Source organism: Aspergillus tubingensis (genome assembly GCF_013340325.1).
Source record: "Aspergillus tubingensis WU-2223L DNA, scaffold_9, whole genome shotgun sequence".
NCBI classification, from domain to species: domain Eukaryota; kingdom Fungi; phylum Ascomycota; class Eurotiomycetes; order Eurotiales; family Aspergillaceae; genus Aspergillus; species Aspergillus tubingensis.
Window position 1 is genome coordinate 1,497,988 of NW_023336283.1, and position 14,401 is coordinate 1,512,388.

The following is a 14,401-nucleotide window of genomic DNA, read 5'->3' on the forward strand; positions in this document are numbered from 1 at the left end:
TGCGGATTAGCTATTGTCAGCTTGGATAATTGAACAATATACACCTCATGTTGGTGAAACACCTGAAATCATAGTTCAAGTAACACATCAATCGGATAATGATCTTCAAACTCATCTTCACCCCTATCACACCGACCCAACTTACCTCTCACCAGCTCATCCATCTCCCGCCGCTGCTCCTCACTCAACAGCCGTACACGATCCTGCAAAGACCCCAAATCTCCATAAAACCGCCGATCAACAAACTCCCAATAAATCTCATCAAACATAGAACTATACCTCGCGGCAAGACACACCCAAAATAGCCCATTGTCCAAGGACTCGCCCATCCTCGGTGACAACCGTCGGGACTCAGAAAGAAGCCCCTGCCCAATCGACTCGTCTTCACACTCACGCAATACTTCCAAAAACACATTGAACCGGGGAATATACCGATCGAGGAATTGATGCAGATCCCCCTCCCAGTCCTCCGGACTCTGGAGTAAAAGCCACCAGGGCGCTACGTATGTGAACTCTGCTGGGGCAGCGTAGGTGAATTCCCAGTCAATCACGGCTGAGACGCGAGAGGTATTGAGATCTATGAGTACGTTTGAGGGACGGAAGTCGTCGTAGTAGAGACGGAAGGGGCCATGGGGGTTAGTGAGGTGGAGGTTCTTGGTTAGGTTTAGGAATAGGTAGCGAGCGAGCAGTTTTCGCTGGAAGTCTTCTTCGTTGGTGATGGGGGGTTTTTGTAGTTGTAGACGAAGGTGGAGGAGATGCTGTGTAGCTAGGGAGTAGAGGTAATCTGTGGATGAAGTGAAGATATCAGAGGGAGGTGGGAAGACTTCTAGTGGTAGGTTTGCAGAGGCCATTAGTTCGTTCATGTTGAAGGTGAGAGGTCGTTTGGTGATGTTGAAGCAATCATGCTGTGTCTCTTCGAGTGCGCCGATGGAGTCGAATTCTACTCTGGAAAGCTCGAGGACTAGGATGGCCATTTCGCGGTATGCGTGCTTCAAGCTGTGATTGCTTATTTGGGGGTTTAGGACTGGTCGTCCTGCAGAAGAATGGTCCTTGAGCAGCTGAGATAGTGGTACACCTTCGATGAATGACATGATAATCTAGGGACCTGCCCAGCAGATCCCCGAGGCGTATACTTCGGGGATGGGGATCGAGGTGGTCTTGCGGAGGTAGTTCATTGTGGCAACTTCATCTTGGACTTTTTCTCGGCGAAGGATGGCTCTTCCTAGAGCGGCGAAGCGGATGATGATATCTGGTTCTTCGTTGCTGTTGTTGTATCTTACTCGATAGCAGATGTTGAATGCTCCGCTTTTCCAGAGGCATGCGGAGATGGGTTTGCCGCTGGCTGGTCGGTGCTTGTGGGCAAGGTGCATTGATAGGAGCTCTGGCTGCCGGCTGGACCAGAGATGGAGCCAGGCTGTGGCTTTTTGTTCTTGTTTTCTTTCTGCGATAGGATCGAAGTCCATGTTTGGTTGGTGGTTGGGGTTGGGGTTAGGGTTGTAGGGGGAATGAGATGAGAAGCAGTTGCAGAGTAGTAGATAGACCGCTTTTTCATATGTGAGTGGCGGCTACAAGCAATTTTAAAAGCAAAAAATGCGAAGTTGTAAAGCTGGGAGTATGACTGGAATTATATCCAGCAAGAGGCGAATCTCCACGTCCATGTACGGAATATAAAGTACTATAGTGAAGTAGTATATTCAGTCCCTTAGGTGATAATATATCCTCACCCCGCTCTACTATTATCAGAACACAGCCCAGCAACTGATAAGTGGGAGTCCTTTGCAGCTGTAGCTTTATCAACAACTAATCACAATCACATTTGATTACTAGTTGGTCACAAACATCCCTGCTTACTTTGCAGCAGTCTGGATCCCCGCAAGCCTAATTAGTGAGGTTAATCTAAATAGGTATGATCCCCGGGGATAACATGTCCCTGAAAGAGCTGATTGGACTAGATGGGAATATTTCTCAGGAGCTACAATGTGGCAAAGCACCATATAATTGTATGCCTTCATAAAGCCAAACATCACTCAAAGTAAATAAGGACCGAGGCTATCCGAACAAGCAGTTGGGGTTGATGACGATGAATGAATGAGTCTGGGCGGTGTGGATCACGGGGCCGACGATCGGGGATGCTCTTCTTGCATCTTCGAGGTGAGCTGTCCCCTCCACCCGCATACAGCTCTATACTTGCGTCTTTCTCGCAAACCCCGTCACATTGCGCAGCTGTCAACTAAGTTTTTGCTCCTATAACTGCGCACTGGCAATGGTGTAGCGCCATTGTGAGCGCATCCCCGCGCATCCAACGCATTCTACCTCTCCACAACCACCCGCCTCCATGCGAGCGGTACTGCCGGGGAGGCCCCCAACGAAGCTCCAGGCTTACAGCACCGCGCTGTGGGATGGACTTCGTGTTGTGGTAAGCTCTCTGCATGAACCTCTTCAGCTTCCCCGGTGTTCTATAAGCGTGGATGTCGCTGATTCGGCGCTTTCTGCGCACTCTCTCCGCAGGCATACATATCCGGCCATGCACTAGTTATCCTCGGCGGTCCGCACAAGCTCCTACAAACCATCTATGTCGACGATACCGACGCCCTGGAGGCTGTCACCATAGATGAGCTCTCCGGAAAGATCGCCGTATGCGGTGGACCCGATGTGTTTATCTACCAACCGTATGGCATCCAGCATGAAACCTTGAAGGTCCGTGGTCAATGAGATGGAAGAATACAAGCTATACGGGAAGTACATGCTGATGGATCTATGGGGTAGTGGTCTCTAGTTCAAACCTTTCGCAGCGAAGACGACAATGAGACTATTCGTACCCTGTCCTGGGGCTCCTCCGAGGAGCTGCTTCTCGGCAATTCTCACCTCACTCTCTGGTTCTTGAACGATACCCCGCGCCAAGTTTGGAAGCAGAAGCTGGCTTCTCCCGTTAAATTCGCGCGCTTCTCCCCCGATGCAACTCTCCTTGTCACCACTGGACATTACGACCGCATGGCCAAAGTATGGCGCCGACTCGCATTCGGGACGGACATTCGCTTCGAGGTGTCATATCTTCCCCACCCTACAGTCATTACCGGGATACATTGGCGAAGACCGTACCATCGAGAGCAGTCTATGGACAATGTCTTCTATACCGTATGCGCCGACAATAAGATTCGAGTGTGGGCGACCGTGGATCACCATGCGCCGACCGCCTTGCAACTATGGGCGCAAATTGATATGGCCGCTTCTGTTCAGCCAAGACATGCGACCGACAAGAGCGATCCGACCCGACGATATGGCTTCATTGTGGACAGTCGGGACTTTTGCATGGCTACTGAGCGAGCTGTGCAGAGAAGTACGGGGAACAAGGATAATCACACTCTGGAACATATCATCGAAGTCGCGAATAAGAGCCCCGAAGTCTGTGTCGTGATTGATGGTCAAGGGCATATGTCAGCCTGGGCCCTGGAAGATGTTGGGTCCAAGGTCAAACCCGAAATGCACATGTTCAATATTCTACACGTGGAAGGCCTGGACTTCGCGTTCATGCCCGGTGTCTCTCCGGAAGAAGACTATGCCCAGCTGCATGCATTCCAGGGTGCAGAACCAGGCGACTCCATCAGCATTCTAGTGCATCACTTTGACGGCCGGATCGAGTGGTTCGATTCCCCAGTAGATGTGCTTTTTGATCCTGCTCCGCGCAAAAACCGGGTGTCTATGAAGGCGTCATGGACCGGCCACAATGGCCCCATAAAGAAGATCGTTCGTAATGCCATTGGCCACACGCTTGCCTCGCGTACGGATGATAACAAGGCGTTGATTTGGAGGCAAAAGCAGCGAGAGAGTGGTACGGCGCTTCTTCGACAGAGCGAGCTGTTCTCTGACGAACATATACATCGCAGTTGCGTGCTAGAAGACGGCGACTTTCTGGTCAACCTCCATCACAACGGAATCTCCTTCTGGGATATCCGTCCATTTCATGCCAAGAAGCTGGCGGCCACAACGTTTGAATTATCAAGTAAGCCACTGTGTGTCTTGCCTATCCCTACAGCAGAGCAGAATGGGGTTGTCTACGTAGCAACTATTGGCGCGAGCATGGACGGAATTGCTTGGGAGTTTCAACTGCCGACCTCTAAGCAGACCAACGGAACAGCGGATGGGACTCAATGTCAGCTGCGGAAGTTCTGTACATTCCATCTGGGGTTGGATGAGGACATGGCTTATATCTTGCCTGTCGACCCAGCCGGCCGCAAAGCCGAGATGCCAGGCTTCTTTGACCTCTTTTCGCCAGATATTGCACTTTCATATACCAAGACTGGCATTGTCCGCACCTGGACGGCTAAGATTGACAAAGAGAAGAGCCGCGTCGAATGGCTCTTGACTTCGACCGTAGAGACAGGCATCAAGAACCCGTCGCTCGCGAGCGGGAGCTCCATCAAGAAAGCAGCGCTTGTGGATGAAGACCGCACGCATTTGACGATATGGGATATGAACGATGCGCAGCTAGAGTATGAAGAACATTTCTCACAAGGCGACATCATCCGTGATTTGGATTGGACGTCAACACCAGACATGCAGTCTATCCTAGCGGTTGGGTTTCCCCACAAAGTCATTCTGTTATCCCAGCTGCGATATGACTACCTTGACTCGCGCCCGTCGTGGACACAGATCCGCGAAATCTGGATCCGCGACCTTACTCCTCATCCTATCGGAGATTCATGCTGGCTTAGCAATGGCTGTCTCGCCATAGGAGCCGGAAATCAGCTCTTCGTGTATGGGAACGAAATCGAAAGTTCCGATCATCTGATATCTCAGTTGCGTATACCAGCTCGCGGCTCTTCTACCGTCGATCTCTTCGAGGTTGTGAGCCGGCTGAATGGACCGCTGCCCGTTTTCCACCCCCAGTTCCTGGCGCAGTGCATTCTGAGCGGCAAAAGCAACCTGGTACATGCGGTCTTGCTAAATCTTCATCGCATACTCAAGTTCTACACGGAAGGTGATGACATTGATGGCTTTCTGGACATGCCCCTGGAAAGCTTTTACCTTGAACATGATGTAAGGACCTATATGATAGCCACGCAATTACGCAGCTAACCTATTAGACCCCCCAACGAGCCACCTCTAAAGGAATAGATTCCTCATATGCCGATCTCAACATGGATGAAGAGTCGACCGTAGTGGATGAGGATACAGCCCTGTTACTCAATGAGAACCTGGCGCGGTTTACCCTGCCCCAGCTTTCCAGCCAAGAGCAATTCCGCTTGGTGGACACAATTGAGTGTGTTGCAACTGTGGAGAAGCATCGCCGCTCAATGGATGACAATGCTGCGCGATATCTCCTCTTCTTCCGTCAGCATATGCTACGCAGGTCCCAAGGAGTGGCAAACAAAGACACGGTATCCTGGCGAGAAATTGTCTGGGCGTTCCATAGCGGCAGCCAGGACATCTTAGTCGACCTTGCATCAAGACAATTTGGTGGCAAGATGACATGGAAAGCGGCCAGGGAAAGTGGGATGTTCATGTGGTTGTCGAATCCTACTGCTGTGGTAAGAATTCATCTCTGGGTAGTGATCGGATTGTGCTAACAGTGTCAGCGGGCGCAACTGGAAGTCGTTGCTCGGAACGAGTATACTAAATCGGAAGAGAAGAACCCCATCGACTGTTCGTTGTACTATATCGCCCTGAGGAAGAAAAACGTCCTTCAGGGTCTCTGGCGGATGGCGCATTGGCATCGTGAACAAGGTGCAACACAACGACTGCTTGCCAATAACTTCCAGGAAGAGCGGTGGAAAACGTCGGCATTGAAGAATGCATATGCTCTGCTTGGAAAGCGAAGATTTGGTGCGTATTATAGAACTGAACCTGGAACTTCAACTAACGCGGTATAGAATATGCTGCCGCCTTCTTCCTTCTTGCGGACCATTTGCGCGACGCTGCTTTTGTGTGCCTGAACCAGGTTGGCGATCCCCAGCTTGCTATTGCCATCACGCGTGCCTATGAGGGAGATGACGGTCCAGTGTTGAAGGAGATCCTGGAAGAAAGAGTGCTCCCTGAGGCTGCCACTGATGGAAACCGGTGGATGGCATCGTGGGCTTTCTGGATGTTGGGCCGCCGTGGAATGGCAGTCCGATCGCTGATTGTGAGTATATCCGTGACTGTAAAATGAAAAATACTAATGTTATTCCTAGTCCCCGGTTGAGTCACTTATCCCCGAGACGCCAGCGTCTCCAGGCAGCCCAGGGATGATACCCTTGCAAGCCAAGTCGTATCTTTCCAACGACCCTGCATTGGTTGTCCTGTACAAGCAACTCCGTGAGAAGACACTACAGACGCTGAAAGGAGCATCTAAAGTATCCGCGCAGTCCGAGTGGAGTTTCGTCATCCGCAATGCTCGTCTGTACGACCGCATGGGATGCGATCTCCTGGCCCTAGATCTGGTACGCCACTGGGAGTTCCTGGGAGGACCCCCTTCACCACAACCAGCCAAGGAGGGGCCACTCGATTTGCATGATGGGGTAGATTATCGCAAGATGCTGCGCCGACGTAGCAGTCTGGTCGTTGCGGACCTGCCGATCCGCGAGAGCTTGCAACAGAGTATCCAAGCTGCGGCAGCACCGAAACCGAAACCGAAGCCACCTCCAACGACATTCCAAGAGCCAGACGCCAACTCGTTGCTTGACAGCTTTGGTTTCTAGTCTGGCTGTAGCTAGCTTTGAACGATTTATTGTATCATTATTGCGTACCAAGTGTTCGGTGTGCATACATTGACTGCTACTTGATATTTCCTGGCATCTCGTCAAGGTTTTAGCATGTATATCGTTCAATTCATTCTGTAATTGCTAATAACAATCACCCAAGCATGAGAGACATTTTATCATAAGACATGATCGCATCCGAAACAAACTCAATCAGACAATCGAGAACCTCCCCCTCTTCCTCCGCGGCATCAGCCTCCACGACCCCGTCTGGTTCAGCGGAGCATGCACCAAAGAACTAGACGTGCTGTTGACTCCCGTGCTGTTACTCATCGCAGCATGCAACGAAGCAGAACCAGACGTGGTGCTATTCCCTGCACCTGCAGTCCCATTCGCACCCGCTGCAGACGTAGCGCTAACCATACCCCCATGCATAACACCTCCCACTTTATCCTCTTCCTTATTATCCTGCTGCTGCGCAGCATCACCATCCCCACCTTGAACCTGATTGACACCATGAACATCCCCATTCCCAGAAGGAGAAGCAGAAGCATCCGCACACTCCAACAACACCCACACATTCCCATTCCCCTTCCCATTCCCAGCCCCGTCCCCTTCACTCCGAGAATCCCTCCCCCTCACAATCGGATACTTCGGACGAGGATAATGATGTCCAGCACAGGCACTCCCCACCCACCGACCAAACTCCCCCGCATGGACACTTTGCGCCAGGAACGGCTGATCCACGCACCCGGGCTGTTCGTGCATGGTCACGTTGCAATGTTGGGGTATTCCCCCTCCTTCTTTTTCTTCTTCTCCGTTGAGATCCTTGTTATTGTTGTCATCGCCATTAGGAGCAGGAGATACGAATTGCTCGATCTGCGTGTCGAAGGATACATGCGTGGATGTTATGGGGATCGGGTGGCATGTTCCTTCGTGGAGTTGGAGGGGGATGTGTTGGTGGGCGCGGGGGGATAAGTGTACTGCTGGTGGTGGGGAGGGAGGGCATGTATTGTGGAAGACAGGGTGGATGTTGGCGATGGTGGAGGCGGCGGTTGCTGTTGTTGATAGGGTTAGGGATAGGAGGGTGATAGTGGTGAGGTGGTGGCGCATTGTTGGGGTTGGGTTCCTTGTTCGATGTTAGGGTTCTTTTAGTAGGAGTGAGTAGAGATGAAGTAGATGTTTGGATTCGAGGATGAGTTCAATTGGACTGGATTAAAATGAAGCTGAACGATGATGATAGTAGTAGTAGTACTCGTCAGTTATTTAGAGCCATCTACATCCTTATATACTACTATCCTTCCCCTCTGGCAACTTCTACCAGCCGCTGATTTACACGTCTACACATGTCTACGCGAAGAATATAGTTGCTAAGAATGAGTATGCATGTAAATAGGAAGGAGTTATTGGCGTCGGGAGTGGCTAGCATTCAGCATTCCTGGGCGTGGATGTGGATATGTCAATTGCCAGTTGTGGATGGCTGGATACTGTATCCGCATTCCTGAGAGGGTTTACCTGTGTGTGATTGGAGTCTTGGGGGTGATCTACGGATCTGCGCTGGATGTAGTCTAGCTCATTGGTACAGAGTAGATAGGGGGTTATTGTTTGTTGTTGTGCTACTATGGTTACATGCTTCGCTTAGAATTGAGTTGCATAGGAGGGCGGCTCCGTAGTCAGTGGTGGGGATTATGCTCTAGGTGGAACTGTTGATGGATTCAGCCTCTACTGTATACAAAGCTGCAGAGTTTAATCTGGTAGATTAACATTATTATTTTCTAGACTACATTGGTTATAACCCAGTAAGTCATGGCAACCTCCACTTCAACCCGTACATGTCCAGCCCATGGCTAGCGCTCACACTTTGACCCGTCTACAGACCGAGGCCAAGTCCGCCGAGGATGTTGCCGCCGCCATTGTCCTGGGTATCGTTGGGGTCGTTGGCGAGGTCTTCGGCAGGGTTGTGCGATTCCACCTTCTTCAGGTCATCCTTGTTACCGTCACCCCCATCACACAGCAGCCGGACGTAGACGTATTTGTCGAACGGGTCATCTGGGATGCACCCGCTCTCGGCATCCTCCTGTCCCGGGTAGAAAGGAACCACTGCGTTGGGCACGCCAATGCACTGGTCATTGGCATAGACACCCAGACCATGGCAACGCTCAGAGGTATCCTTGGTGACATCTTGGAGGCTCACCGAGTAGGCGTCGATCGACAAGCTGTGCGAGATCTTGGCCTTTTCGCAAGTATCTTCGGTGGCGTACGTGGTTTCGGCATCTCCAATAAGCTTGTCATTGGGGGGAGCGCCAGGGTCGCAATCTTCGTGGGACTTCACTGTGACTTGTGCCACGCCGTAGCCGTACACGGCTGGGGTCAGGCAGAGGGCCGAGGCGACGAGGAGCTGAGCTAATCAACAGATGTTTTGGGCATACGGATGAATGATAACTTACGCTGGAGAAATGCATGGCGAAGATCAAGCGATATGGTGGATGCAAGAGGTTGCGGATGACGGGATGCAGAATAAGAACAATTGCTCCCAGAGGATCAAGCCATGATTTATATCACGGGCAAAGAAAGGATCCACGACTCCTAGGACTGTTACTTTTCTGATTTTCCTTGATGTTCATTGTTGTGGAATGCAATGGGAGTTCGTGGGCGCGTCGGAATGGATCGTCCACAACACAAAGGGTAGGTTCAGTCTGCCTGGGGCCCCGGCGGACTAAACGGTGCGGAGAAAGCTTCCATACATGGCCCTCTAGCCTTGGTTTTCTGTGGAACATAAAATGCCTACATAGCCTGGATCGTAGCTTGCGCTGCCCAGGAGGTCTGGGAAGGGATGGCAAGGACTGTACGGCACGCAGGGGTGGATGCCGATTCTCCTACCATCCCCATATCTGTCAACCCTGTCGGTGTCTTGGCCACGTCAGAATCAGCTTACCTCAGATCCGGAGATACTAGGAGGAAGAGATGCTCAGAAGGGCTCAAGATAGACATAATCATACTTTGCCCTAAGTCAAATACTCGTCATCGCGACCAGGAGTCTTCAACCCTCCCTAGCTGCAACCCGTCACCTTAATGCCGTAAAAGCCACACTGATACAGGAGACATCACATAATTTGATGCAGGTAAACGCGAAGTAGGGATGGTAGTATCGGCGGCGCATGGCTGGCGGCCTGACACAGCGCGGGGTTGCGACGCGACTGTAGGACCGGACATCGCCTACTGTGTAGTTGCACCAACGCCACAGACGCTAGTTTCTCGGTGGTCGGAAGGAAAGCAAGCTGTAGTAAGCTATGACCTGGTCGACTCGGTCTGATCGCTGATCAAAATTCCTAGTAGCCCATACACAGCTGTGACTGGAGTGACAGTCCCGGCTCTTCCGAGAATCCGTCAGAATTGAGACCAAGGCCTCGAGGCTCTCCAGCAGATTGCCAAGGGTGTAGCTCTTCTTCGTCGCTGCTTAACAGACTTGGCTTTTGACAGCAATACCCTTCTCAGGCAGCATCTCCGGATCCATGACACCAAGGGCTTGTATGTGTGATGCGTCGAGTTATCGCCTCTGTCAGCGAGATTCACCCCGTTGTGAGGCTTAATCGCAATGGTCCGAGCTAGCTGAATCGTGCTGCCTATTGGAGCTCACACATAAACGTTCCGAGCTGCGTGGTGGAGGTAAGACGGCAGAGTCAAAGGCCCCATTGGCCGTGTCGACTAGCATGTAGGAGTGATAGTCCGACCGGGATGCTGCATGCTGCAGTCTCACTGTAGTATAAAGGGCAGATAGCTGTCATCTCCAACTTGAAAATGTCGACACACTCAAATCATTCCGACTATCCTCGTTTCGCTTCTATCGTCACCCATCATGACCGTCTCAGCGGAATCTACAACCGACGTGCAAGTCTTCCCGTCCGTTCCTCGGCCGCTACTGCTGACCCAGACACAGCCTCATCATTGGTGCGGGTCCATCGGGTCTAGCTGTTGCTTACTGGATGGCGCAGTATGGCATTAACGCTCGCATCATCGACAAGCGTAGCACGAAAATATTCCGAGGCCACGCAGATGGCCTGAGGGGCCGAACGCTCGAACTACTTGACAGTATGGGGATTGCCCAAAGGATCCTGCAAGAAGGATACCACGCAGCAGGTCTGAAGTATTGGGTAAGAGGCACAGTCAACGTGGGTGGGAGTGGTCACTAATCATGGATACTAGAGACCGGACGGAAAAGGGGGTTTGAAGCGCGCTGGACAACTGCGAAGCACAATCTGGAAATCCTCACCGCATCGCATGGCCTTATTGTCCCAAGGCCGCATCGAACGGTTTTTCCTTGATGTTATCCGCGATTCGTCCAGTATCGACGTTGAAAGAGGCGTCATGGGAGAGTCACTGACCTATGATGAGAGCCTTGAGAATGATCCCCAGGCATACCCCATCACGATCAAGCTGAGGACTCTAAGTGAGGAAGAAGCAACCCCAATTCCTAACCCGGGTACTACACCCTACCGCCCAGCCCGGGATGACCTGGAGGACCTGGCCCCAAAACGCAAGCACGATGTTGGGACAATCGAGACAGTTCGGGCCAAGTATCTCATTGGCTGTGATGGGGCGCACAGCTGGACGAGGAAACAGTTGAATATCCCCTTCGAGGGATCCCACACAGATCATATATGGTAACCTACTACACCATTTCTTAATCGACTGTAGCTGATATGCATGTCTTAGGGGAGTTATGGATGTGGTTCCAATCACGGATTTCCGTAAGTTCAACACCTGGTATGGAATGAAAGACCTCTAACGTCGAACCACAGCGGACATCCGCTGGCCGTCTTCCATTGACAGTCCGCACGGGCATCTGCTTGTAATCACGAGAGAAAACAATGTGGTGCGCTTCTATGTCCCTTTGCAAGAGGAAGACGAGATAACGCCTTCTTTCGATCGGTCGGCGGTGACTCTGGACATGCTCCGTGAAAGGGTGAAGAGCATCATGTCACCCTTCTCCTTCGACTTCAAGATCTGTCACTGGTGGGCCGCCTATCAGGTACACTCCATCATTCGCTTTCCAGATCGAATCCTTGGTGATGGCTGGTTAACAAATTATAGGTCGGTCGGAGACTCGCGCCCGCCGTCAACAAAGGACGCATGTATCTCGTTGGGGATGCCGTCCATACCCACAGCCCTAAAATTGGGCTGGGAATGAACATGAGCATTCAAGACGGTTTCAATCTCGGTTGGAAATTGGCGTTGGTTGTGAAGGAGATGGCGCCTCCTTCAATCCTCGGTACCTACAAGTCAGAGCGTCATCAGCTCGCCAAGATGCTCCTTGAATTCGACCAGAAATGGGCTGCGTTCTTCCTGAAGCAGAAGAAAAAGCAGGATCAGCTTGAACTCGAGGGTCTTCCGGAAGCTAACCCAGAAGACATCCAGGCCATGCAAGATGTTTTTCGCGAAAATGAGATGTTCGCCGAGGGCCATGTATCGTTCTACAAGGCGAGCCTCATAGTAGACAAGGACAGTACACCAGTGGCCAAGCACCTGACAGCAGGAGAAAGATTTCCCCAGGCACTTATTTGCAAGCAAGCAGATGGTCAGCCATGGTGGACTTCAAGGCTCCTAAACAGCGATGGCCGTTTTCGGGTTCTGCTTCTGGTCGGAGACTGCCGGCTGGAAGACCAGAAGAGTCGTATATTGGCTCTCAATGAGGATTTGTCGGCGCTTCAGAAACGCTTCACGCCCCCCAAGCAAAAGCTCGACTCTGTCATCGAGGTCAAGGCAATCCACAGTGCTCCGCTGGATGATGTTGAACTGAGCGACTTCCCCCCAGTTCTGCACCAGTTCGATGAGACCACTGGCTGGGACTATACCAAGGTCTGGAGTGACAGTGAGTGCTTCTGGGATGAACAGTGCAAAGGCAACGCATATGAGATCTGGGGAGTGGACAGATCAAGGGGTGCCATGGTGGCTTTACGGCCCGATCAGTACATTGGATGGATTGGAGAGCTCGACGACGTGGCCGGCGTGACCAAATACTTTGAAGGGTTCCTTCGCGAGCCTCGGCCGGAAGCGGTGCTGTAGCCTTCAGAATTAATGTGGAGTAATCCAGATAGATTGTCTACTTATTTTACTAGTAGAAGTTAGCCGAAGTCCTGCAGTTACATAGTTAAGTATATAGGGTGATCTAGATATTAGGTAGATAACTTGCCTCGTGCCTTATCACTTGTCAAAGTAATGGAAAGTGATCAATGTGGGGGATGTCGGCTGAGATCCGAGCGCATGTTTCTGAGCTGCTCTTATCGCTTGGAGTTGCAGTGGGTCGCTGTCAATGGCAAGGCGCGCAGTTTGTACTCAACGGCGGGACCGACATATAACTTGACTGGCCTACCCTCTTTTATTTTCAGTCCCCGGCGAAATCTGCAAATCATCATGGCACCTCCCTCGTCTCCTACGGACCACCACATCGTGGCCCTGCAGGGCGATTTCATCAGAATCCCCAAGTTCGAATTACCCGCCCCTTATACTCACACCACAACAATCTACGGACAGACATCGCTCTCCGAACTCCACGAACGGATACACGATGCCTCTATCTTAGTTCTATCGGCGCTGCGAATTGATGCAGAGGCGCTAGCTCCCGAGGCGACCCCGTTTCTGAAATTGATCGTGATAGTTGCTGCAGGCAGCGACTGCGTGGATCTCGAAGCATGCAGAAAGAGGGGCATTACTGTGAGCAACTGTCCTGCAGCAAACACCGAGGCTGTCTCCGAGCATGCAATTGGACTTTACTTTTCTGTCCGCCGCAAAGTTATGCGCGCGCACACATTGACCCGCGCGGGCGAATGGACCCGGAAAAAGACCCTCGTCTTCGATTGTGTGAATCACGATGGAACGCAACCCCTGACCTGCCAGGAGGAGGTGGCCGGAATTATCGGAAATGGCGCTGTCGGTACGTGCTTCGGGCGATCCATGGGTTGCACTTCGCTTGGATTTACATTGGCTGACTCAAATTCAGGAAAGCGGATCGCCCAATTAGCCCGTGGGCTGGGTATGAAGGTTATTATCGCAGGGCGCAAAGCACTTGGTGATGCGAGCACACCGAATCACGCAGACGACAATGTGGAGAGGGTTTCCTTCGACGAGGTGATTAGGCAGAGCACAGTGATTTTCATTGCAGTTCCCCTTGCTCCTTCGACGCGGAATCTGCTATCGACGGCTGAATTTGAAGCCATGTCGCCCCATGCGGTTTTGGTCAATGTCTCGAGGGGAGGAGTGATGGATGAAGTGGCACTTGTCCGAGCATTGCAGGAGAACCGCATCACCGGTGCTGCAACTGATGTGTTTGAGAAGGAACCTGCTGGGCTGGAGAACAGTGCTCTGCTGGCTGAAGGCACTGAGGATCTGAACCTGGTTCTGACACCTCATATTGCATGGGCCACACAGAAGACGTTGATCAACTATGAGCAGAAATTGAAGGAGACGGTGGAGAAGTGGATGGTGGGGGAATTCATGAACGTAGTGACCTAATCTAGAATATTTTGTTTGTTAAATAATTAGATACCATGAAAGACCATTTCCATTTATTATATTGAAAGACATCAAGCATAGCTCGAAAGGAGTGGATGATGATGATGCTCTCTTTCTCTTTGTTTGGTTGCTTCTTATCGCTGGCTGAGTCAGCCTGTTATCGAGCCTGCAAATGATGGCGAATCCTCAACTAATCATCGGATGAGCTGCGATGC

At 51.5% G+C, this 14,401-nt stretch overlaps 6 protein-coding genes across 6 annotated transcripts; 3 read left to right on the top strand and 3 right to left on the bottom strand.

The window, feature by feature from the left end:
• Nucleotides 1-68: 68 nt before the first annotated feature.
• Nucleotides 69-1,463, bottom strand: AtWU_08565 (phosphotransferase family protein; the record flags this gene model as incomplete). The annotated part of the gene is made up of 2 exons (XM_035503673.1): nucleotides 69-1,033; nucleotides 1,106-1,463. The coding sequence occupies 2 exons, from the start codon at nucleotides 1,461-1,463 to the stop codon at nucleotides 69-71; spliced, it is 1,323 nt and encodes a 440-aa protein (XP_035359566.1).
• Nucleotides 1,464-2,335: 872 nt separating this feature from the next.
• Nucleotides 2,336-6,677, top strand: AtWU_08566 (WD repeat protein; the record flags this gene model as incomplete). Its single annotated transcript, XM_035503674.1, has 7 exons — nucleotides 2,336-2,416; nucleotides 2,509-2,697; nucleotides 2,767-5,037; nucleotides 5,085-5,528; nucleotides 5,577-5,823; nucleotides 5,871-6,121; nucleotides 6,171-6,677. The coding sequence occupies 7 exons, from the start codon at nucleotides 2,336-2,338 to the stop codon at nucleotides 6,675-6,677; spliced, it is 3,990 nt and encodes a 1,329-aa protein (XP_035359567.1).
• A 213-nt stretch (nucleotides 6,678-6,890) lies between these two features.
• Nucleotides 6,891-7,790, bottom strand: AtWU_08567 (uncharacterized protein; the record flags this gene model as incomplete). Its single annotated transcript, XM_035503675.1, has 1 exon — nucleotides 6,891-7,790. One exon carries the CDS (start codon nucleotides 7,788-7,790, stop codon nucleotides 6,891-6,893), a length of 900 nt encoding a protein of 299 aa, XP_035359568.1.
• Nucleotides 7,791-8,547: 757 nt separating this feature from the next.
• Nucleotides 8,548-9,139, bottom strand: ccpA (the record flags this gene model as incomplete). Its single annotated transcript, XM_035503676.1, has 2 exons — nucleotides 8,548-9,075; nucleotides 9,125-9,139. The coding sequence occupies 2 exons, from the start codon at nucleotides 9,137-9,139 to the stop codon at nucleotides 8,548-8,550; spliced, it is 543 nt and encodes a 180-aa protein (XP_035359569.1).
• Nucleotides 9,140-10,475: 1,336 nt separating this feature from the next.
• AtWU_08569 (putative phenol 2-monooxygenase) lies at nucleotides 10,476-12,740 on the top strand (the record flags this gene model as incomplete). The annotated part of the gene is made up of 6 exons (XM_035503677.1): nucleotides 10,476-10,577; nucleotides 10,670-10,828; nucleotides 10,881-11,338; nucleotides 11,391-11,425; nucleotides 11,477-11,706; nucleotides 11,769-12,740. The coding sequence occupies 6 exons, from the start codon at nucleotides 10,476-10,478 to the stop codon at nucleotides 12,738-12,740; spliced, it is 1,956 nt and encodes a 651-aa protein (XP_035359570.1).
• Nucleotides 12,741-13,088: 348 nt separating this feature from the next.
• AtWU_08570 (D-isomer specific 2-hydroxyacid dehydrogenase family protein) lies at nucleotides 13,089-14,186 on the top strand (the record flags this gene model as incomplete). The annotated part of the gene is made up of 2 exons (XM_035503678.1): nucleotides 13,089-13,608; nucleotides 13,675-14,186. The coding sequence occupies 2 exons, from the start codon at nucleotides 13,089-13,091 to the stop codon at nucleotides 14,184-14,186; spliced, it is 1,032 nt and encodes a 343-aa protein (XP_035359571.1).
• Between the last annotated feature and the right edge of the window lie 215 nt (nucleotides 14,187-14,401).